Consider the following 23,149-nt stretch of genomic DNA (forward strand, 5'->3'; position numbering starts at 1 on the left):
GCACCAGCAGCAGCTTCAATGAACAAGGCCCCCGATGAATCTTCCCATATGGGCAGCACTTTAAGACCATGACAGTGAGAACGATAGCAGCTAGTTCAGAGTTCGTCTTGCATGCCACTTTGCAAAGCACATCCTGAGTTCAATCCTCACAAGAAGACTCTTAATCCATCCACTTTACTGATGCAAAAACTGAGTCTCAGAGAGGCTAAGTGGCTCACCTGAGGTCACATCGCTTACTATGTTATTTTGAACTATCTGTCATGTCTGTCTCCGCCACCAGACTGTGATCTCCTGAGGAAAGGGAGTGATGGATTGCTCTGTGTGTCCCCCCTGTGGAGCACAGGACCTGCCCTGAGAACGGGGCCAGGCCCCATTGCACTGTGTCTGCCCTTATCCTAAGGGCTCGGTTTCCATGCTTCTCAGAAGGCTTTCTGGAGTCCAGTGCAGCACCAGGCACATGAAGGATACTGAGCAGGAGGCTCACGGCATAGATGATGCTTGGATAGCCAGGACCCCACTGGATCCTTCTTAGGACCCACAAGCATGGCTTTCATGCTGAGATCACCACTCCAGTGCCCTCCCCACCTCTCTCCTATTAGGAGAATTCCATAGGGACAGGGACCAGGTCTCATTCATCTCTGTGACCCCAAAGGATCTAAACCAGTATCTGGCACTGAGAAGGCATTTATTATGTATATTTGCTTGAATAATCAAAAGAACATATAACTGCCTCTTCCTTCTAGCTTAGAACCTGAATGGCCACAGGTGGGCCCGGCTCTGGGTTATTCTAGATTAGAAGCCTCGCAGCAGTTCCCCATGCAGGGAATTTAGTACAAGGATTCCCAGGCAGAAGAATAAAGGTAGGTGGCCCCCAGCTACAGACAATGAAGCAACAGAGGGGCAGAGCTCTGAAGAGGAAGGAGGGGGTGATGAACAGGAGTAGGAAGTTGAGACAAGAGAGAAAGTAGTTCATTTATTTCTACAAGAAGTGGAGACTAGATGGCCCCCAGCCCTCGGCTTTCACGAAAATCACAAAGCTTGGAGAGACAGAAAGAGCCATGGGCCCAGTGCCCAGATGGGACTACTGAGGCCACAGCAGTCAGCGGCTGCTGAAGGTCCCACAGCAAGGGTGTGACCTCCCAATTGTTCTTTAAGTCCATCTTCCCCTGACTCCCTCCACCTTCCCAACAAGCATATATTTCATCTTCAAGGTAAATTGCACTTATTATGTTTTGTGAATTTGGGAAGAGCTTTACATTCCTTAAGATATTTAAAGAATCCCCCACATCTGGGTGTCAGCAGACACTATTGAAAGTAGCATGGGAGTTTGGAAAGTTGCCTTACAAACCCCCTTTTCCCAGAGAGGCATTTGGGTGGGGCAGGGGTAGGGTGGGGGGTCTAGGCAGTGTTTTCCTTTGTTCAGCAGAAGGTGGAGCATCCGCAGAAAGAACACAGAAAAGGCATTCAAAGGTGTGCTACTCTTGAGGTCAGGAGTTCGAGACCAGCCTGGCCAACATGGTGAAACCCCATCTCTACTAAAAACACAAAAATTAGCCAGGCATGGTGGCATGTGCCTGGGGTCCCAGCTACTCAGGAGGCTGAGGCACAAGAATCACCTGAACCCAGGAGGCAGAGGTGGCAGTGACCTGAGATCACACCACTGCACCCCAGCCTAGGTGACAGAGCGACACTCCATCTCAGAGCAAATTGGTCCAGCAGGACCCTTATACCTGAAGAGCAAGCAGTCAGCCTCTGAGATCTGCTTGGCCCTTCTTCTTCTGCCCTGAAGACAGAGACCTTAGTGGCCAGCCCTTGGTAAAGAGGTTCCTGGTCACCCGGAGGCTGCCAGGACCTGATGGAACTGAGCACAAGTGGACAATGCTGTGGACCAGCTGGACAGCCAGGTGGGCCCTGTCAGTAAGGTTGCTAAAGCACTGCTAGAACTACCTACGGCTGGAGAGAATCATATTTACTGGAATTCCTCTCAGGAAGCATTCCGTAAGTGTCTAGAAGGAGTAAGTTGCTAAGACTCTTTGCATGTGCATGCTGGCGGTAGGGGTGGGGAAAGTTGAGCAGTGAGACCTCTAGGGCCTGCCTGACAAAAGACAGTTATATCATGGGCTTCCTAGGAGGGTGGCCCAAGTGGGGTGTGCCGGTGTGGTGCCAGGCCCAGTTCTTAGGCCTGGGAAGTAATTCTGAGGCTGTCCCAGCACTCGGGCCCCCTCCTTCATCCTTCTCCTGTCCAGCACACAGCTTCTCCATGGAACATGCGTTTGAAGAGTTTGGGTTTGAAGAGGTGTCCAAACTGCTCTGCCCAGGATTCCCATACATCCTAGTGTGGCCCTGAAGCCAGGCCTCAAACCCTCGGGCCCTTCCAGGGTCAGCCAGCCAAGCCCAAAGCCCTTCAGGGACCAGAGCCTGACCCAGAAACAGCCTGCCTTCAGTCACCCTCTGTTCTCCCGAACCTGAAGATGGAGAGATTCTCCAAGGTATTGAGAAGGCTGCTGCTAACACACTCCAAAGTCAGCAAACTCTGATGGTGAGGCACAAAGAGCTCTTTCCCCAAGAAGAGGAGGCACAAGCCCAAAGGAAAAAAAAACTGAGGGCATGGGTTCAGCCATTCGACGTCCCAGGGGCCACCCCATTGAAGAAGAACTGGCCTGGATTCTGACTGTGACCAACCCAGGATCAGTGGGGCAGGGCAACCTATAGGCACGGTGACAGGTTTCTGCTCAGTAGAAGAACCTGACAGTGGCAACCAGCCAGTGTTGCAACAAACCACCTGGGGCTGGGCAGGGGGCAATGCATTCCCCACAGCTATGGTTGAGCGAGTGCCTACTGCATACCAGGCACTGTGCTATAGCCCGTATATGCACCCTCTCATTTCATTCTCACAACAACACTTTGAGGGAAGGATTATTGTCCCAGGTTACTGGTGGGGACATCAAAGCACAGAGCAGCAAAGTGACTTTCCCAAGTTCCCACTGCCAGTTGGTGGTAGAGGGTGGCTCAGAAGTCCGTGCTCTTCCTACTGTCTTCCCTCATCCAAGTTATTCTTGCCACTAGCTAGTGTAAAACAAGAGAACGTTCACAGCTAAGATGATGTAATTCTCAGATCCTCACTCTTTTCGGGAATAGCTGGGGAGCTGCTGTCCACCACTGGCCCTCAGAAGAGGTTGCCAACTGCCTCTTCCCCACCTCCTGCCTCAGAAGGCCTGACCCCCACTGCCCCCTGCATAGGCCTGCTGCCCATGGCATGGCGGCCTGAGCGCACCAGGGAGAAGCAAAAAGGCCAGCAAGTTCATAGGCTGCAGCTCTCTTTCATCTCTCCTCTTTCCCCAGATCCAGCAGAGGAACCACCTCAGCAACTTCTACAGCCAACCAGACCTAATTCCCAAATGCCCAGCACTCTTAGCAAGAGAAGGGACCTGAATGACTCACCAATGAGGTAATATAACTGTACGTTGTGGCTGGCATCGGAGTGTCAAAGGGGAAGGCTGTGTGGTCCAGCTCCTATTCCATCCCCTCTCCCCAGGCACTGGATGGGCTGAGCAGTGCCTGGCCCAGAACAGCCTCCCCTGGGAGTCTCTAATCCTCCCTGATGCTCCTGCCAGCCAGTCACCAGCCCCCAGCAGTCGGCTCTACTTGGCTCTGGCCCACATGGAACTATATAGCATACAACAGTTTCTGCCGCAAACATCCCCTCTATCGCATCCGCCTGGGGCCAATGTTAAACACCAGTGTGCAGCCCCTGGGCACAGGCTATCCAATGGCAGAGGTGAACGCATGCCAGGCAGCATCAGGGAGGCCAGCCCACATTAAACCTTGCCATAGGCAAACCGAAGAACAGAGTGCAGAACTGATGGGCCACGCTTAATTTGACTCTGTCGCTCTACATGAGCACTGTCAGACCCACTCAGCAGACCCAATGACATACCAAGGAGGAGAGACATTCGGGCACAGGCCCCCGCTTGCCAAGAGCTCATTGCCCAGAGCCAAGTTGGAAGCTCAGGCTGGGCCCCAGCTCAATGCAGAGGCTCAAGGGTCCAGGCTGGCTGAGGGGAAACCAGGCAGTCAGGCCAGAGCCATTGTCAAGGCCCTTACCTTGCTGTCCGGGGGTGACGCCGCCAGCTGTTGCTGCTTGGCGATGTTCTCCGACAGGCACCAGCACACTCTCTTCTTCTGCTCCTGCGAGTGCGCTTCCAAAGTGAATAAGCACTCTGCCTTCTGACGTCAGGGAAAATAGAGAAATGGACAGTCAGGGCTGCTCCCTGGTTCAGGGGGCTCCCAGGCCCAAGCCCATCCCTGTGCTCCAGAGGGTGAGGCTGCAGCCGGGAGGGGAGTGTCCGCCAAAAGCCGCAAATGCACACTAATCCCCAGTGACATCGAGGCAGCCAGAGGCGCAGGGAAGTGGGTTCAAGGGCCAGCTGGCGAGCTGTTGGCCCACAGGTTGGGGGAGGGGAGGGAGGCAGTGGCTCCCAACACAGCAGAAGCCTGTGGAGAGCTGCAGGACAGAGCCGATGAGGTCACCCCCAGGGGCAGGCAGCACAAAGCAGCAGCTGGGAGAGCACGTGGGGAGCCCAGAGGGCCAGGGCCTCGGGCTGATGCTCTGTGGAGCCAGGAACCCTCCCCACCTCCCCGGGCTTACAGAACCCATCTCCCTCACAGCGCTCTCCTCTGATCCCAAGGCCAAGGCTGAACGGGTGGTTGGACGGGCATACCAACAGAACCCAAATAGCAACTCAGGGCCCTTTGGAAAGTCTTTGACGGGCAGGGTCATGTGGTCCTTTGCAGCCCCACTGCCCAGCACATGATCTCAGTCTAATTAGTGACTGTTCGGCTCAGTCGAGGGCAGCAACATCCCCAGCACTGCTGACATTTAGGTCCCGCTTCACTATTTAACCTTGTTAAGTACTACAGTCTCCTCTCCCCAACTAAACTATAAACCCCTTCTAGAAAGGCCTTTTTCTTTTTCTTTTTTTTTTTGAGACGGAGTCTCGCTCTGTCGCCCAGGCTGGAGTGCAGTGGCCGGATCTCAGCTCACTGCAAGCTCCGCCTCCCGGGTTTACGCCATTCTCTCGCCTCAGCCTCCCGAGTAGCTGGGACTACAGGCGCCCGCCATCTCGCCCGGCTAATTTTTTGTATTTTTTTAGTAGAGACGGGGTTTCACCGTGTTAGCCAGGATGGTCTCGATCTCCTGACCTCATGATCCGCCCGTCTCAGCCTCCCAAAGTGCTGGGATTACAGGCTTGAGCCACCGCGCCCGGCCAGAAAGGCCTTTTTCATCTAGGCCTCGTATAGTGCTTAGCAAGCAATGGCCTTGGTAAGCTCTGGTTGCCAGGAGGGACTTCTGGGATGAGGTGAAATCCAGGTCAGCTTTGGCACAAGCACCAGGGAGCTTCAGGGACCCAGAGAGTCGCCCCTAAAGCAGTCAAGTGTGCTAGGGGTGGGGTAGGGATGGTGGTACATGCCCAGGATTGCCATCCACAACCGGGTACTCTCATCAGGGGATTACAAGCTCTGTCTGCCTCCACTGGAATTTGATTATAACCCCAAAGGGCTGCGATTAGATGAACTCAGCCAGGGAGCTAAGAGCATCAGCTGATCCCTTGGAACAGAAAAAAAAAAAAAAAAAAAAGACAGTGTTTCTATCCAGCCCTTTCTCATTTTGCAGTTGGACAGGCCTGGTTTGAACCCGAGCTGGGCCACTTCCCAGCTGTCAACCTCAGGAAAGTCCCAAGCTGCCTGTGAAATGGGGATATAATGGCATCACTTGGCTTTCAGAGCTACTAGGAGGGCAAGCAAGGAGGACAACAATCAGGCCTCAACAAACAGTCACTAGTATTACTATTCAGCAATTCATTTGTTTAATAACTATTTATTGACTGGGCACAGTGGCCCATGCCTGTAATCCCAGTACTTTGGGAGGCCAAGGTGGGCGGATCATGAGGTCAGGTGTTCAAGAACAGCCTGGCCAACATGGTGAAACCTCATCTCTACTAAAAATACAAAAATTTGCCAGCATGGTGGCACACGCCTGTAATCCCAGCTACTCAGGAGGCTGAGGCAGGAGACTCACTTGAACCTGGCAGGTAGAGGTTGCAGTAAGCCAGGATCGCACCACTGGACCCCAGCCTGAGCGACAAAGCCAGACTCAGCCTGGGTAACGGAGCAAGACTCAGCCTTGAAAATAAAATAAAATAAAATAACTATTTATTGAGCACCTGCTCTGTGACAGGGATAGTCCTAGGCATTGGAAATAAAGAGATAAATGAGACATTTATCTTAGGGACAGTCCTAGGCATTCGAAATAAAGACGTAAATGAGACAGACTAAGCATGGGCTCTCAGGTTAGGGGCAAACACAATAATATTTATTATTTATACAAATAAACAATTAAAGAAATAATATATAGCCCTCCCTATCCATGGGTTCTGCATCCATGGATTCCACCAACAGAGGATGAAAAATATTTGAAAAAATATTTTAGGCTGGTCACAGTGGCTCCCATCCGTAAACCAGCATTCTGGGAGGCCAAGGCAGGGGGATCATTTGCGCTCAGGAGTTCTAGACAAGCCTGGGAAACACAGTGACACCCAGCCTCTACAAAAGTTTTTAAAAAAAAATTAGTTGGGTGTGGTGGTATGCGCTTGCAGTCCCAGCTACGTGGGAGGCTGAGGTGGGAGGATTGCTGAAGCCCAGGAGCTTGAGGCTACAGTGAGCAATGATTGTGCCACTGCACTCCAGCCTGGGTGACAGAGCAGACCTTGTCTCAAAAAAAAAAAAAAAAATTCATCTGAACTAAATATGTACAGATACCTTTTCCTGCCATTATTCCCTAAACAATACAGTTCAGCAACTATTTACATAGCACTTACATTGTATTAGGTATTATAAGTAATCTAAAGATGATTTAAAGTACATGGAAGGATGTGTATAGGTTATATGTAAATACTACCCCATTTTTTATCAAGGACTTGAACATCTTTGGACTTTGGTATCTGTGGGGTCCTGGAACAAATCCCTGGTGGATACTGAGGGACAGCTGTAATTACAACTTGTGAAAATGTCATCAAGGTCATAAAGGGAGAGGTCGTACTTGAGGTGATCAGAAAAGGCCTCTTATACAGGCCTTTTATACAGGCCAATACACAAGCTAAGCTAAGGCATGAACAGTAAGAAGGGGCCAGCAAAAACAATGTTTGGGAGAAGCTGTTCCAGAAACAGCGAATGCAGGTCTTGAGCTGGGGTGGACTATCGCATCAGATGATAGCATCTAGGGACTTCTTCTACCCTGCATCCAACCCAACCCTTAGGAATGCCACCCTTCAGAGTGGAGGCACATCCCACGCTGAGTGCCAGCCATTCCTCTCAGGCCCAAAAGTGCTCAGAAGTTGATCTTCCTAAAAGCATCTGGGGAAAGAGGAAAGAAAGCCCTGCCCGCTAGTTTCAGGGAACTGGGTGGTGCGCTGAGGCACTCCTGGAGCTTCCACTTAACAGCTTCCCTCCGCTGCCCAGAACCCTCTAGCCCATGGCAGGGGAAAGATATGGCCAGCAGAAGACCCCAAGATTTCCCAGGGAGAAGCCGGGTGAGGCAGATGCTGACCAGAAGGCCCTCTGCTCCCCGTCTCCAGTGTTCCCATGTAAAGGTTGGGGGTGAGGCAGGAACTGTGGTCCCTTCCAGCTTGGAAAGGCCATCACTCCATGAACCTGGCCCTGGCCCGAGACTCCTAGTCCTGCTTTTACCCAGCTGGGTGGGCTTTAGCCCATTCCTTAATCTCTCTGAGCCTCCATGTCCTCTTCGCTTTCTGTTCTGAAGCAGGAATTCTGCCTTAGTAATAATTCCTTTTGTCTAACTATCAATTTTAAAAAGAACTTTCCAGCTGGGCGCGGTGGCTCATACCTGCAATCCCAGCACTCTAAGAGGCCGAGGCAGGCGGATCACCTGAGGTCAGGAGTTTGACCAGTCTGGCCAATATGGTGAAACCCTGTCTCTACTAAAAATACAAAAATTAGCCAGGCGTGGTGGTGTGCACCTGTAATCCTAGCTACTCAGGAGGCTGGGGCAGGAGAATCGCTCGAACCCAGGAGGCAGAGGTTGCAGTGAGCTGAGATCGCACCATTGTACTCCGGCCTGGGTGACAGAGTGAGACTCTGTCTCAAAAAAAAGAAAAAGAACTTTCCCAGCCATGATCTCATGTTGATCTTGGCAATGCAGTGAAAGGCAGGGATGGTATGGATTGTTGTCCCCATTTTATGGAAGGGAATGGCCAAGGTTCAGAGCAGCTAAGGACCTCCCTGAGTCTCATCACCAATGAGGAGCAGAGCTGCAGCTCAAAGCCTTGGAGAACCACATGCTGGGATCTCATCTCCAACACCTGGGGAGGTCTCATCACCTGGTCAGGCTGCCACATCTGTGGCTGGCAGGAATGTTCCCCCTTGCAGACTAGACCAAGAGGCAACAAGAATGCAAAGCCTCCAGGAGAAATTCTGTAGGTGGCTGGGTCTCAGAGCAGCTGCAGAGTTCGCTGGCAGCTTTTTGTATAACTGTCCACTGCTCTAAGCTCCAGGATGGGGTCCCCCTCCCTACAAAAGTATGAAAAAGTTCCCCCCATGCTGGGAGGGCCTCTCACAATGAGAGCCACCTACCTTCAACACAGAGGCAGCCCCCTCAAATCCCATGCCCTGCACAGTGCTAAGACACTTACCCGTGATACCTTGACACTTCTTCCAACAACTTTGCAAGGTAACAGCCATGATTATGCCCGTTTTACTGACACCACAAGAACCACCCTTCACTGCCCCGCACCATGGGAATCTCCTTTGGAAAGCCATATTTCTTCACCTGAGATAGTGACCATATTGCCTGTCTCAACAGCAGAGTGTAGGGCTGGGTCTCTGGCTCTCAGAGCTTGAAGCTCTAATACTAGAGGACCCAGAAGGCTTCCAAGGCAGGGGGCAGAGCTGGCTGGCTTAGACGGGCAAACATTTTTGGGAGACCTAAGCTTTGGTCTCTCTCTCTTGGCCAGGCCAAGAGAGACAGCACTAAGCCAGCACCCTCCAGGGACGCTGAATTCCCATCTGCCTAAATCTGTCTAATTGGGGACACTCATTACCTTCCTGGCTTCCCTCACAAGTAACCCATCTCTTTTAATGCAGGGTGTGATCCAACTTGTCGGTCTCAACACTGATGCGCACTGTGCCCTCAATACCAGGCTCTGGGGTCAAGGCCATAAGCTGCCCTGAAGGCCTCTTCACGTAACTCACTCAGACAGTGCCCCCTGACTATGGGGTGGTCAGCCAAGCACAGACCTTTCAGATCCACTGGCCCTGGCCCAGCAGCACTGGGCACAGACCTGTGTATTTAAACACGGGCATCCTGAAATTCAACCAGACACCCACCTCCTCTTGGCCTCTTTAAAATCCCCTCTTGCCTTACCTCCTTGCTCCTGAATTAACTGTATCTTTGTAAAAACCAAAACCTCTTCAGCCATATATTAAGTTGGTTCATTTGCTTTGATAAAAATTCTGTCATTTAATTCAGTTCTCCTAATGACCCTATAACATAGGTAGGAAGGAAAGCAGCTGCTACCATTTTTCACATGAGAAAACTAAGGCTCAAAGAGGTTATGTCACTGGCCCCAGGAGGTCTCGGGAGAGGAGAGATTCACTGTTTGTCTTCTGCCTCCTCCAGAGCCTGTGATCTTACCATATTTGTATAACTGTATATGCACATTACAAAGAATATGAGCTATTCCTCTTAGCTTTCTTTTTAAAAGACCAATAAATCATTTGCGATTTCTCTAATGGAGAGTAAATGAATATGAAAAGCCCTTCCCCTTACTTTGAAACTGACAATAACAGTAGCTACCATTTACTGAGCCCTCATTGTGTGCCAGGCTCTGTGCTAAGTGCTTTGGATGCAAGTCTTACTGAATCTCATTTAATCATTACCACAACCCTGCAGGGTAGGCCTCATCAGCCCCATTTCAGAGATGAGTTTGTAACTTGCCCCAGATCACTCAGAAAATGGAAGAGCCAAGATTCAAATCTAGGTCTTCCTAACTCCAAAACTCTTAAATTAATGGAGCCAACATCAGATTCTAGGTTAGAGAACAGTCCCCGAACAATGCGCCCATGGACCCAACTGACTTCAGAGCCCCCTGTGTTCTGAAGCCAATTGTGGGCTGCATCTGTCCAGTGGATTTGTAGGAACTGAGAAACACATCTGTCCGGGCAATAGAGACCCAGAGCCCAGGACTACTTTAGGATAACACCACCCAGGACCTTGCAGCTAGAGAACAATCAGAGCTGCCACCACCCAGGCAATTGGGCATTTCTCAATGCAGAGTCAAAAAATGTCTCCAAATCCTGATTCTCTTTTTCTTCTCTGGGTGCCACCTGCATGTCAGGCAATGAAGAGAAATCACTTTTCAGAAGTTCCAACTAAGATCTGAGTTTCAGGCTCTTGATAGGATCCAAAACCACCCATGTTAAGAGTGGCCCAGGCTACAGAGCAAACAGGCATCTTGTCTTCCCTGAATTACAGATGTGCTTCTCCCAAATAGCAACCCACTAAGAGAAGGGAGAGGCTTCTAGCTGCCTGTAAGCTCAATCCCACAGCCCCTGGGGATCAGATCACCTGGCACTTTACTGAAACAAAAAGCCCCAAATCAATATCCCTTCACAATCTCTGGAAGCTGGGAGATCACAGATCCCAGGAAACAATACAGCAGAAGTCCTTTTCTCTGGGAAAAACTAACCCAACCTGGCAGGAAGCTCTATTGGCATTAAAGAACCTGGAGCCTCCTTTCAGGGACTGTCCCGGAGAATCAGAACCCAGTGTGGTGAGGCTGGAGGAGGAGCCTAGCCTGGTCATGGCTTCTCCTCTCTGCTTGCTTGGCTCTGTGGAACTAAACACCCTCCAGCACTGAAGTGATTCCACCAGCCACTTCCTGTACCCCAAGGGGAATGTGGCTGACACAGGGGAGGACATCCAACGCCCTCTTGGTCCTCAGGTCTGCATTTCAGGCAGCCCAGTTCCCCAGCTGAGCCGCAGCAATGTCCACTGCCTCTTTGCAACTCTCTGCCCTCCGCTAAAGCTAACTTCGCATCAACTGTCTTCTCCTCCAGGGGGCTGTTCAAAGACTCTCTCTTGGCCTTGCACTTCTTAGCTAGAAACAGAAGGAATGGTTTTCAATCACAAACTGTGTACAATTCCTTCTCAAAAGGGTGTGTTCCTCTTGGCCAGCCAATACAGACCATGTCCCACCTCCCATAAAATAGGTTCCCTGGACTGTTGCATGAGACAAACAAGCAAAGGCAGAGGGCAGGAATGTGTCTAATGCATCCTTGCTTGGAACAGACACTGCCCTGCGGTGAACAGAAAATTCACTGAAAATTGAAAAGTATTTGTATAGCTCAGTGGCTGTCCATTTTTTCATCTTCAAGGATCTCTTGAGTGAAACCTCAGCTTGAATGATATTTTATCTACCAAGCCATATCAAGTAATAAGTTACTTGCCAGATGTTGCTCAGCAAAGGCACAGCACTGCCTATCTAAGCTTCTGATCAGACTGAGATAACCAGGAATCTCAACCACACTGAGTGGGTATCATTCCAGACTGAAACCCAGACACGTGATGTTTGCTTTAGCCTGTATTATGTGGCCCAGATAAAGGTACAAATACCTTCAGACCTTTTGAAACACTGACAAGACCCCGTATGAGGGTCGTGGCTGGTACTCCCTGGGCAACATGGAAGCAAGAGGCAGGTGCAAGAATCAGGGCGATCTCTAGAGGAAGGGCTATTAACCAGTAAACAGGGTGATGCACAGCTGCCCAGCCACACCCCCACTGAGATTCCTGCAGTTCAGGAGGTCCTGCACAGAAAACCTCAAGGGTCTGTTCTAAGCACTTTCCTTTCCACTGCTCTTTAACACAGAGGTGAGAGAGGCATGGGGCAGGAACGGCTAGTCCCATTCTACCTAGCAAAAAAACTGCTACTCTGGCCTTGCCCAGGACTTTGGCCTGAGTGGGTGTGGAGGCTGGCATTAGAACACTGGTCTAGATCCCAGCCCAGTGTCTCCCCTCAAGCACCAGGTCGAAGATCTCTCTCCTCAAATCCAGAGGAAAGGACTCACCTCTGCTAGATAGAGCACGCAGAATTTCAGGTCTTCTGAAGAACCTTTGAGGGAACAAAAAGTAAGATTTGCATTAGAACTGGCTAAAGAGCCTCAGTAGTTTGCTCCAGCACAGTCAGCTGTCTTGCTCAGAAGGCTGTGTGTGGCACCTCCTGGGAAAAGAGAGGCAGGCATGGGAGGCAGGGAAGTCTCTGGAGGAAAACTGGCTAAGTAACTAACCAGGGTAATGTACAGCTCTAAGGCATTTGCCTGCGGGTCAGCCTGGCCCAAGGAATGCTGAAACCTCCTCCCTAGGAGAGGTAGCCAGGAGCACCCTCTGGGCATGAGGTACAGGGAGGGAGCCCTCATCCATCCCAGGAGGCCTCCTCCCTTCCATGATTTCTGCAGTGAGAGACCTGGAGGCAGCACACATCTGGATTTTCCTTTAAATGCTCCAACTGCCTTTGCCATTTTGAAATTCAATAGGGAGGCTTGTTTTCCACCAAGGAATGGTGGGCTGTGCAGTCATAGACTGGGTGGAGCCCAGAGATGGCTTCCAGGCCCAGGCTTCACCTCTCTGTGTGTTTTCCTAGAGACTTCTAACCCCTGGTCCAGGATCCCAGTCGCAACCATTCACTAGCTCTTCTCTACCTGGGAGGCATCTGGGAGGGCTGTCAGCAACTCCCTCCTTCAGCAGAGGAGCTAAGGTCCAGTGTCAACCCCGGGGAAAGGTGATTGCTCAGAGCGCTTCAGAAGCAGGAGGACCAGGAGATAACACTCAGATTCTGGGAAAAGCTTCCTGAAGGAGGGTCCTGTTGAGTTTGGACTCAAGGTGAGAAGAAAGGACATTCCAAGAGAAGCACAAATTGTGTTCAAGGAAGAGCAAGTGCAGAGAAGCAGACTGTTCCCTTCCTCCAGGACACCGGCCCTGCCCACTGCAGCCACTCTTCAGGGCCTGGCAGCACTCCCGCTTAGGGCACTTGTCTGGGCATGGGCCCGGGATGGTTCTCCCTGTGCAATGGGCCTCGTTGGGCAAACTGTCATTGTTGAGGGAAGCAACCACAAGCACGTAAAACAGTAAATGCTTAAAGGGATAGGACCCTGGCGCACCACAGTGCTCCATGCCAACCACTGTTCCCTATGCTTCCCATGGATATGCTTGACCCTCACAACAACCCCTGGTAGGCAGGGCTCTTTTCACTCAAGACTCTTGAGAAAACTGAGGCACAGATGAATTGAGTAACTTGCCCAGGAGTAAGAGAGAGAATCAAGATTTAGACCCAGGTAGGCTAGATCCAGTGCCCACACTCCCACCACTACACACCCCACCTCAAATGCCCACCACATAGGCCCTATCCAGCTCCTCTGTCCTCTCAAGGCACCAGACCAGTGCTGAGCTCAAGGTAGAACCCTTAACACATACTTGAAGTAACGAAATTGTCAAAGACACCAAAATTAGTTGCAAAGAGAAGACAGCAAGATAAAAATAGAGACTGTGGGTCAAGTCAATTCCTAAGAAAAGCTGTGAATAAGGGCCCTGGTGTGGGTGAAGTCCAGGGCCCCTTGAAGCAAGGTATATGGGCAGTTCTGAGACAAAGCTATCCCGAGGGTCAGGGGCTGCCAGCCAGAGCCAGATTTTAAAATCTCCCATAAGTAAATGAGGGTTCACTTCAGACTTAGGGAGAATAAGTCTTTCTACTTCTTCCCACCTAGTGATGGGCTGGGGAGAGAGGGAGTCTTGCCTAAGAAGTCCATCATGTTTAAGAAAACTGTAATTTCAAAGCTTCTGCTGGTTCCTTGTGTTGCTGAGGGTAGAGACAAGAGGAGGTGGTTTCTTTTGTTTAAGAGAACACACTGGGACATTTCTTTGGCTTTCCAGAAGCAAATTCTAGTGCCAAGTAAGAGTCAAAAAGATCTATGTAAGAAAATAACAGAAATTTGGGGGTTAGAAGCTGGCAGCGAGAAAAAAGAAGGTTCTAGAAGGAAGAGGAAAGCCCAGGAGATGACAGCTTCAGGGAAACAGGAGGCTGAGGTTAGGGGAATACTCCCTGAGACATATTCCCTATGGCAGGGAATGGTGGATGGATCACCTTGACAACTTTTCTATGCTGTGACACCCTTGCCTCCTTCCCCAACCTCCCTGCATTACTGCAAACTTTCCCTGAAATCTGTTCCACGTCACAGCCTTGTGCTGGCAGCACTTTGAGAGGAGGATGGAATGGGGGCAGCACTCAGCATGGTTCAGAGCCTCATAAAAGAAAAACAAACTGAAGAAGCCAAGGGTGCCAGAGAGGAGCTGCAGCTGTAGAAAAGCAGGCTGCAAGGGGCTGACCCAGGAGAGAAATTCTGCCCCTCCTAGAACATTAGAACTGGGGGCTAGAAGGGAGGAGAAGGGCAGCACACATCTGGGTTTTCCATTAAACAGTCCAACTGCCTTGGCCATTTTGAAATTCAACAATTAGCCATTGGGTTCCAGAGTGGGCCTTGCTTCCCTCAAGGAATACATGGACCATGCAGGAGGGATCCCCAATCATGGGCTGGGTGGACCCCAGAGATAGCTTCCTGGCTCAGGTCTGACCCCTCCATCACTTTCCCAGAGCCCTCTCTCACCTGGTCTGCGATCCAAAATTCAACAATGAAGCAAACCCCCTTCACTGTCTGAGGCAAGCAGGGTGGGTATTGCCCCCATTCTCCAGATATAGAGACTGAGGCCCATGGAGGGAGAACAACATGAATAGGACATACAGTGAGTAAGTGGCAAAGCCGAGCTTTGAAGCGAGGACTGCCTGCCTTGTCACATTTCTACCCCTCCATGGGTTACTCATCTACATTCCACCAGGCTATGAGCCCCAGAGGTGGCAATGTGTCCCTTCCACTGCTACCACCCCAGCACTGCTATCACTGATGTGGGCTCTGAGGACGTGCTCAGAAAATGGGGACTAGCCAAGAGTTAACTCCAAACACTGCAGCAGCTGAGACCAATGTAACTGACTTTCTGCAACTGCCTACCTGGCTCCAAGGTGAATGGAGAGCCCAAGAAGCAGCAGAACATTTCCAGGCCACTTCTGAGACACCAGAACAGGCCAGAAAGACACACTATGGGCGTGACACTCGCCGCCTGGGAGGCAGCAACACAAAGAGTAGCAAAGGCAGCAGGGCGGCAGAGGCAGGAAGAGACCACAATGGGCCCCGGCTGACCGGAGATGTCCCAATTGTTAGCGCCAGCTCTCCGCCTGTTCCCATTACACTGCCATTCGGCCCTGCTGAAGCCTGGGGAAGGCTGGGCAGGACGGGGGCCGACAAGATTTAAGTGACTACCACCCAGGAGCCCTGGGGGAGAGGTGCACCCCCAGCTCCCCAACTGAGGCAACACTTCTGCTCTTTTAGTCATTCATTCACGCAACAAACATTGATCAGGCACACACAGTGTTCCACGCCCCAGGCTAGGCCCTGGGAGTATGCTTGGCCAATGGAGCTAAGGACCCTTCAGACAAGTTACACAGGCAGACCTTGGTCCCTAGTGTGGGGCTGCTTCTCCCCGGCCAGGGAGCAGCCCTTGCCAGCCCCAGCCAACCAGAAAGGTTGGGTGCATTCCTTGTTTGCCATCTTCTTTGCCCCAAATTGAATTCTGCATACATGGTGATTTGAAAGAGACAAATAAGAAACCTAGGAGTCATGAGCAATATTAATCAGAGACCATTCTGCCCACAGAGGCTCCAGCTGAGGTCCCAAATGCATCCCTTAAAAGCCTCAGGCCCTTGCTGCTGCAGCAGGTCTCTTGGGGCACAGGGGAGGCAGGCAGGAAATTGGACGCTAAGACTCAGAACATTGGGTCCTGTGGCTCCAATTTGGACTGCAGGAGAAGGGGTCACTAAACTTCCATGAGCCTCTGGACCCACAAGCCTATCTCAGGGGAGTGGGGGCAGCTGGCGGAAGGCAAGGGCTCCATCAGTGCCTGGAAAGAAATCTTTTTTTTTTTTTTTTTTTTTTTTTGAGGCGGAGTCTCGCTCTGTCGCCCGGACTGGAGTGCAGTGGCCGGATCTCAGCTCACTGCAAGCTCCGCCTCCCGGGTTTCCGCCATTCTCCTGCCTCAGCCTCCCGAGTAGCTGGGACTACAGGCGCCCGCCACCTCGCCCGGCTAGTTTTTGTATTTTTAGTAGAGACGGGGTTTCACTGTGTTAGCCAGGATGGTCTCGATCTCCTGACCTCGTGATCCGCCCGTCTCGGCCTCCCAAAGTGCTGGGATTACAGGCTTGAGCCACCGCGCCCGGCCCTGGAAAGAAATCTAAGCGTTGGATTGTGCACCTATAAACGGAGCCATTTCCATCCTCTCAGCAGCTCTCAGGCTCCCTGGAGTTCGGCCCCAAACCATCTGTCCAAAAAATCCAGGGCAGGCAGACACATGCACGCACACACACATGCCCCTCTCCCACGCCAACCCAAGGGGCTCTTCTGGCCATGGTGGTCTCTCCTGAGAAGTGCTGCCTTGGCCATCCTCAGCCCTTGTGCAGCTCGCACTCCCTCTGCAGGGAGAGGAAGCCACAGTGCCAGGCTTGCACAAGGCTGCGGCTCAAACATAGCTCAGCACCTGGAGAGACTCTCTGTGACACCCCAAGTCCCCATACCACCTGCCTTGACCAACACCCAGTGGAGGATGGAGCACACCCCACCCCTAGCTTCAAGTCTTGGGCCTGGGGCCTCCAGAAGGGGAGATCCCAACCAATTCCCCATCCAGCCCCCAGAGGGGTAGAGACAGGATAGTATAGGCATGGTCCAGCTGCTCACAGCAAGCTCTGGGGTTCTGTGTGGGGGTGTCAGAGCTGGGAGGGACACAAAGCGCTGGCCCCACCCTTAGTTCCCAGTCAGAGAAACTGAAGCCTGGCAAAGGGAAAGGGCCAGCTGAAGCCACACAGCACAGCACAGCAGCACCACACCCAGACCCCAGACTCCCAGTCACTGCCCTCGGCTCCTCTACTGCCTTCTTCCCACAACCTCCACGTCCACCCAAATTACAGCCAATGTGAGCCTCTCTTCCCTCCCTCCTTCTCGCAGGAAGCTGAGCAAACCAGGGTCCTGGGTTATGGCCTCAGCCTTGTAATGTGCACAACAGAGTGAGGGTACCACTTATACCAACCAGGGCATATTACTGAGCCCTGCCCCATCCAGTGCTCCTCCCTCAAATGTGACAGGGTCCTAGACTGTCTGGGCTGGGGGCAGGGAGGGGGAAGCAGAGAAGAAAGGACTCAGTGTGAGTGCATGTGTGAATATGCACACTGCAGCCAGGCTGGAGTGACAGGTAGAATGGGCATATGGGAAGCTGGGTGTGATGAAGCCAGAGAGGGGCTGGGGGGTATGGAGAGGATGGCAGGGAAGCTCAGGAACAGAAGCCACTGGAGCTCCCACCTGCTTGCCTCCAGCAGGCATGGGGAACTCTGGGAACGCCAGTGCTGGAACTGGGTTGCTCAGGCAGCTCATTCCCACTGCCCCGTGGTCAAGCTGAGCCCGCCCGGAGGGAGGAGCTGACCCAGTGAGGTGACTTGCTTTTCCCTTCCATGGGCAGGGGAAAAGCCAGAGCCCGAGATGGAGAAGTTGTCAGTGGCTTCCTGTGGGGAAGTGAGAGTGGAGGTTCTCACACTGAATGGGTTTCCGAGGAGGAGGAATACTCAGGCACTGAGCACACAGGACAGTTTGCAAACAGCCAGGAAGCTTTCCCGGAGCAAACCCCGCCAAAACAGAATTCTTTCACTGGGTAATATTTTCCTCTCTGCCCCTGTCACTCATCCTCAAACAGGTCTGTTGTTTTCATGATCTGGGAGAGGAAACCGAGCCCCTCTCAGCGGAGACCTCAGGCGCCAAACCAAACCACCGACAGATACTCCCAGCTGGCTTCCCCTCCCACGAGTGGAGGGCATGGTGGAAAGTTTGGGTTAGAAATTCCCTCCATGCTCCCACATGCGCCTGAGGCCCAGCAGCTTGGGCTCTGCAGGGCCATGTAGCTGGGTAGGGCCAAGTTGCAGTCTCTGTCCACAGATCTGTAGGGTGAGTGGGTGGCAACAAGTATTTATTGGGCACCTGTTATGGGCCAGGCACTTTGCATTTATGACCTAGCTTAATCTTCACAGCAACCTTGTGAGTGACTATTTTTCTCCCTATTTACGCAGGAGGAAACAGGCTCAGAGAGGCTGAGGAAAGTGCCCACAGTCATCCTGGTATGGAGGGACAGCGCCAAGATTTGAACACAGGTCTGTCTGAATCCAAAGCTCCTCCTACCCCACTCCATAGCTTTCCTGGAAAGTCTCTAGAATAGAAACTTCCCTGAAAAGCTCAGGTATATCAGAAGGCTTACCAGCCTGGAAGAAATGCCAGTGTCTGAGACCTACCAGCCCATGGACAGAGCCCAGCAGCACACACTCCAGTGCCCTGTGGATGACTGGCAGCCAGGGCCCAGAGGGCTGCCCAGAGGGACTGGGGCAAGTTGAGAGGGGCTCCGGCCACCTAGAGCATCTGCTTACCTTCCTGCAGCTTCACACTGTGGAGGTAGAGAGGGTTCCTCAGGACGTCGCAGCGGCCAGGCTCGTCCTCCTTGGTGAAGAGCAGCAGGTCCGAATAGGCAAACAGTGTCACCTGGGTTGACAGAGAGCAAACAGAACTGGCTACTTTGCTGTCCCCTGGAGGCTGGGAGCCACTACCTCCCTGAGAAGGTGGGGAGCCACAGCCTCCCCAGGTAACACATCTTCATCATCTCACACAGAACCAGGAGCAGTGCTCAGTACAGCCTCAGCCAAGGGCAGACCTGACCTGCAGTCAAGATGGCCCCATCACCCTCCAGTTTCCTATACTTCTACTCCTCAAAGTAGGAAAAAAGCAAACAGAAGGGGGAAAGCGGCCCTCATGGCAGCTGGTCTCTGCAAGCCTCTTCACAGCCTGATCCCCTAGGCCTACCTCTCTCACCAAATGCTCCCGGAGTCTCCAGCCCAGCACCTGGGGCTTGGAGCCACCCTTAAGCTGTAGGATTTTCCATATTTGCTTTTATTCTGCTGTAAGTGTCTGGCTGAAAGAGCACTGGACTTGAGAGTCAGAAATCGGGAGACTCCTATCCCAGCTCTGCCACTAACTAGCCACAAAAAAATTGGTTTAAACTCCCTAACCCCTTCAGTTTTCTCAACAGTCCAAACAGGGAGAAGAGTCCCTGCCCGGCGTTCTTACAAGCTCCTTCCACAAGCTCTTTGCAGACTGAGTAAAGCGCCACACAATGTGAGCTAATATTACCAAATTCCTTGCAGATAAGTTTAATTGCATTAATGAGAAATCAGTTCAAGAAACAGCCAGTTACTCACACTCTAGTACAGACATGCACATCACTTTTATCTCTTTTATGCATCAGCTGCTCCAAAAATAAAGGCAGAGGCTATTCTTAGACTTTATAGGTAAACCAACAGGCACGCTCAGCATATTTTTATGCTAAGAAAATCCACTTGATCCTCTAATGCCACTAAAGATTACACTGTTCTTTGTTTTGCAAATCCTGCAGTGGACCTTCGTCAAAAGCAATAAAATCCAATTTTAGATTCTCCAAACAAAACAAAATGTTATTAATTATGTGAACTTCCCTTTGAGGTATCAAACACCTGACACCGTGTCTCTTCTGAAGAAGAACCAGCCAGAAGGGCCTGGCATGCACTGAAGGGTACCATGAGTGTGTGTTGCACTGTTGGTGACATTTACAAAGCCAACAGGTTAACATTCAGCTATCAACCTGTTAAAAATGACCCCACAGCCCCATTTCTGAGACTCTATCCTACAGAAACACTTACAAGGAGGTATCAATATGAACATACAAGGATGTTCTCAGCAGCATTTTTGTAATTTAAGAAAAGAAAATGACAAACATTCATCAAGAGAAGATGAATAAAATGAATTATGCTACCTTCATATGGCAGAATTGTATGCAACTATTAAAAAATTAAGTACAGCTAGCTATGTGGGCAGAAATAGAAATCTGTCTATCATAAATCAAAATAGTGCAATGTGCAAAAATACCTAGCACAGAGTCCAATTTTGTAAAACAAAATGATACATTTCTCATAATTATACCTTTTTAAAATAGCTAAGATACCACACTCCTCACTCCAGGGAGTGGGATTTTAATTGATACATTTTGATTTAATGTGTATTATATTTGCAATCACTGTTACTTTTATAATTTAAAGATATAGAATATATATTAAAAGATGGCTTGGCTTCTTGAGTGTAGCACAAATACAGAGGCTTGAGGAAATCCGGGCTGCAGAGACAACAGGGAGATGTCCCTGAAGGAGCTCTCAGGGGCTTTGGCTTCTCCGATGGAGCCCAAACATGAAGACTCCAGAACCCTGGGCTATAAGGCATCCTGGTGATGACCCTAACCCTTCCCACCACAGCCCTGTCTCAATGCAGCCCAAGAGAAGCCTTCATGTGTTGAACGCTTACTTTCTGCTCAGTGGATCCTCATTTGTAAATAACACCACTGCCCTCATTTACAGACGAGGACCCTAGAGATCAGAGAGGTTAAGTGACCTGTCCATGGCCACACAGCCAGGGACCATTACCCAGATATGGCTGACCTAAAGCTCTCACTATACAGAGAGGTAGCAATGTGCCTACAGCTGTTCAGTTCCTGAATGTGAAAGAATCCAGAGACCAAACAGGAGGAGCAAATGAGGCAAAAATAATAAATTATAATAATAATAATATTAAGAAAAGAGGGGAAGAAAAGGACCCAAGAGCTCAGAAGGAGTCAAGGAATTGGTTGTCTGAGAAGACTTCAAAGTCTGAGCAATGGAAAGAAGGCTCCAAACTAGCCAGAAACACAAGGCAAACCCTCAGAGTCCCACAAAACGTGTCTTCCCTGACTCAAGGGAAATCTGGTAGTCACCTCCAGACCCACAGGGAGGCTGGCAGGGCAAGGGCTAGAGCCAACAATCTGTCAGGAGCCTAGAAAGTTAAAAAAATAAAAAATAAAAAATAAAATAAAAAAATAAAAACAGCCCAGGCCCAGAGAGGGGTGGAAGTAGGGCAAGTGGGAGGAGCCACCAGCAACTGGGGAAGAACCATGAGCAAGGTGAGAAAAGGCCCAGGCCACCACTCTGGCTCAGATTCCCAGGGCTGAGAATATGGTCTAGACAGGAAGTGATTAAGACATAAATGAAAAATTGCCCAAAGGTTGGGTCAGGGAAAGGCCAGAACTGGCACACAGCTAGAGGCAGAGCAGAGGGGCAAGCGCACCAGGGAGGGCATGTAGACTCCCCCATCTCACCGGCACCAGCAGGGGCCATGGCAGTCCATGGGAGAGTGATGACCATCTCCATGGCCCAATCACCTGTTGCGTTCCGCAGCAGGCCACAGGGGTCACCCGGTGTCTTTCCCACACTTGCTCCAAGGACACATCTGATTTTCCAAAGGGTCAGAGTTGAGGGACCACTTGGTAAGGGGGTCCTTACCACTTGGAGGGTGGCTTCTCCCAAGTGGCCCTAATCAAGCTTCTTCTTGGGAATCTGACCTAAGAGCAGGGTTTACTGAAAACACATTGGTGCCTTAGTTAATGCTAAACTCCATGAGTCAGTGTGTAAAGGGAGGGTGTGTCTGTCTTGTGCTTCATGGTATTCCCAGGACCTGGCACAGGGTGATAGACCTCAGGGCACGTTAATCAAGTCTATTACTTCTGGAAGGGGGTGTGATGAGGGTAGGTCATGGTGTGGGACGGGATCAGCTCACAGATGTTAGCAAACTTGAGCATGCCCAGAGAAGTGATGGTACAAAGAACCAAGGAGGAACATTCCACAAATAAAGATTTCTGTTGAGTGTAAGGAAGAATGCTGTACAATTTAGCCCTCTCCAGTAACAAAACCACTGCTCTAATGGCTGCCCTAGAAGATTCAAGCACCAATCAGAAAACCATTTAACTGGAAAGTTACAGGGAAGCAATTAGAATGGATGACTCCTGAAAGCCTAACCAACGCTGAGATTTTATGAATTTATCCAAATCCCTTCGAATTTTTTTTTTTTTTTTGGTGTGAGTAGCATGACAGCGTGCCCAGATCTACATGTTTGGTTGCTATCATACTTCAAGAAAAAGGAATATATTAATATTTATTTTACTTGTCTTCAAATTGCTTCCTTCAATCTTTAAGGCAAAGGGAAAGGAGTCTCTTGGTTCTAAGATTCCAGAGATCTATAAAGCAGGGCTTCTGGACGAATTGCAACTGTCACAAGGCTCTGGCTTCAGCTTGTGTTCCTTAGTTTGTCTTTATGCAGACATGCCAGAAGCAGTGTGGGGTCATGGAAAGCATCGCTGAGCCAGAAAGACCCGAGTGCTAATCCCAGCTCCATTCCTTACCAGCTTGGAGACTCTTGGGTCACGGTGAATCTCACTGGAGCCTCAGTTGCCTCAACTACAGAGTGGGGACAATCGTGCCTCTCATGGGGGTGCTGCAAGAGCTAATTGGGGTCAAGTATGTAAAATGCATACACAATGAGGATACACAGTAAGTGCTCAGTGTTTGCAGATTCAAGGGTAAGTGCACAAACAGAAGAGTGAATTTAGACTTATGTATACATTTCAGGGTGGCTGCCATTTCTAACTGGCTTCTTGTGAGTCTGGTGAATTTATGGCCACACCTCAATTTCTGATGCTTGGATGCCTGACTTAGCTCCACTACACTCTCACTCACTAAACGTAGCTCTAAGTGACTTCTCATCCCTAAAACTTAAATCCCTCCCAACAGATGAAGTTTTACTCCCACTGAGACAATTCAGAAGATATGCAAAGATTTTTAAGTTCCTAAAGTTTGCAAAGTTCCCAAGAAGAGGTTCGGAGAAGAGGAGGTCCAGACACAGTAGACAATAGCGAGCGGTGGAAGGGAGCATGCAGCCCCCCAGGGCACTCCCTTGAAAAAGATAATGTGCATTTGGAATAGATGAGTTCCAGTCCAGTCTGCTTACTTAAAAAACAAACCAACCTCCCGCTTCGGCCACAGTCACACATAGTGTC

The 23,149-nt window shown here is 50.6% G+C and overlaps 1 protein-coding gene across 7 annotated transcripts in view; it reads right to left on the reverse strand.

Moving 5' to 3' along the window:
• Nucleotides 1-23,149, reverse strand: part of RGS3 (regulator of G protein signaling 3) — a 135,400-nt gene that overhangs the window by 54,424 nt on the left and 57,827 nt on the right. For all 7 annotated transcript variants that reach the window (XM_033237726.1, XM_033237724.1, XM_033237725.1 and 4 more), the window contains 3 exons: nt 18,633-18,744; nt 12,142-12,185; nt 4,105-4,227 (listed from right to left, as the gene is read on the reverse strand). In XM_033237726.1, the coding sequence (XP_033093617.1) occupies nt 4,105-4,227; nt 12,142-12,185; nt 18,633-18,744 (279 nt within the window). The remainder of the gene's footprint in view (nt 1-4,104; nt 4,228-12,141; nt 12,186-18,632; nt 18,745-23,149) is intronic.

The sequence above is a fragment of the Trachypithecus francoisi genome, unplaced genomic scaffold (assembly GCF_009764315.1).
Source record: "Trachypithecus francoisi isolate TF-2019V2 unplaced genomic scaffold, Tfra_2.0 Lachesis_group16, whole genome shotgun sequence".
In the NCBI taxonomy this organism is placed as follows: Eukaryota; Metazoa; Chordata; class Mammalia; order Primates; family Cercopithecidae; genus Trachypithecus; species Trachypithecus francoisi.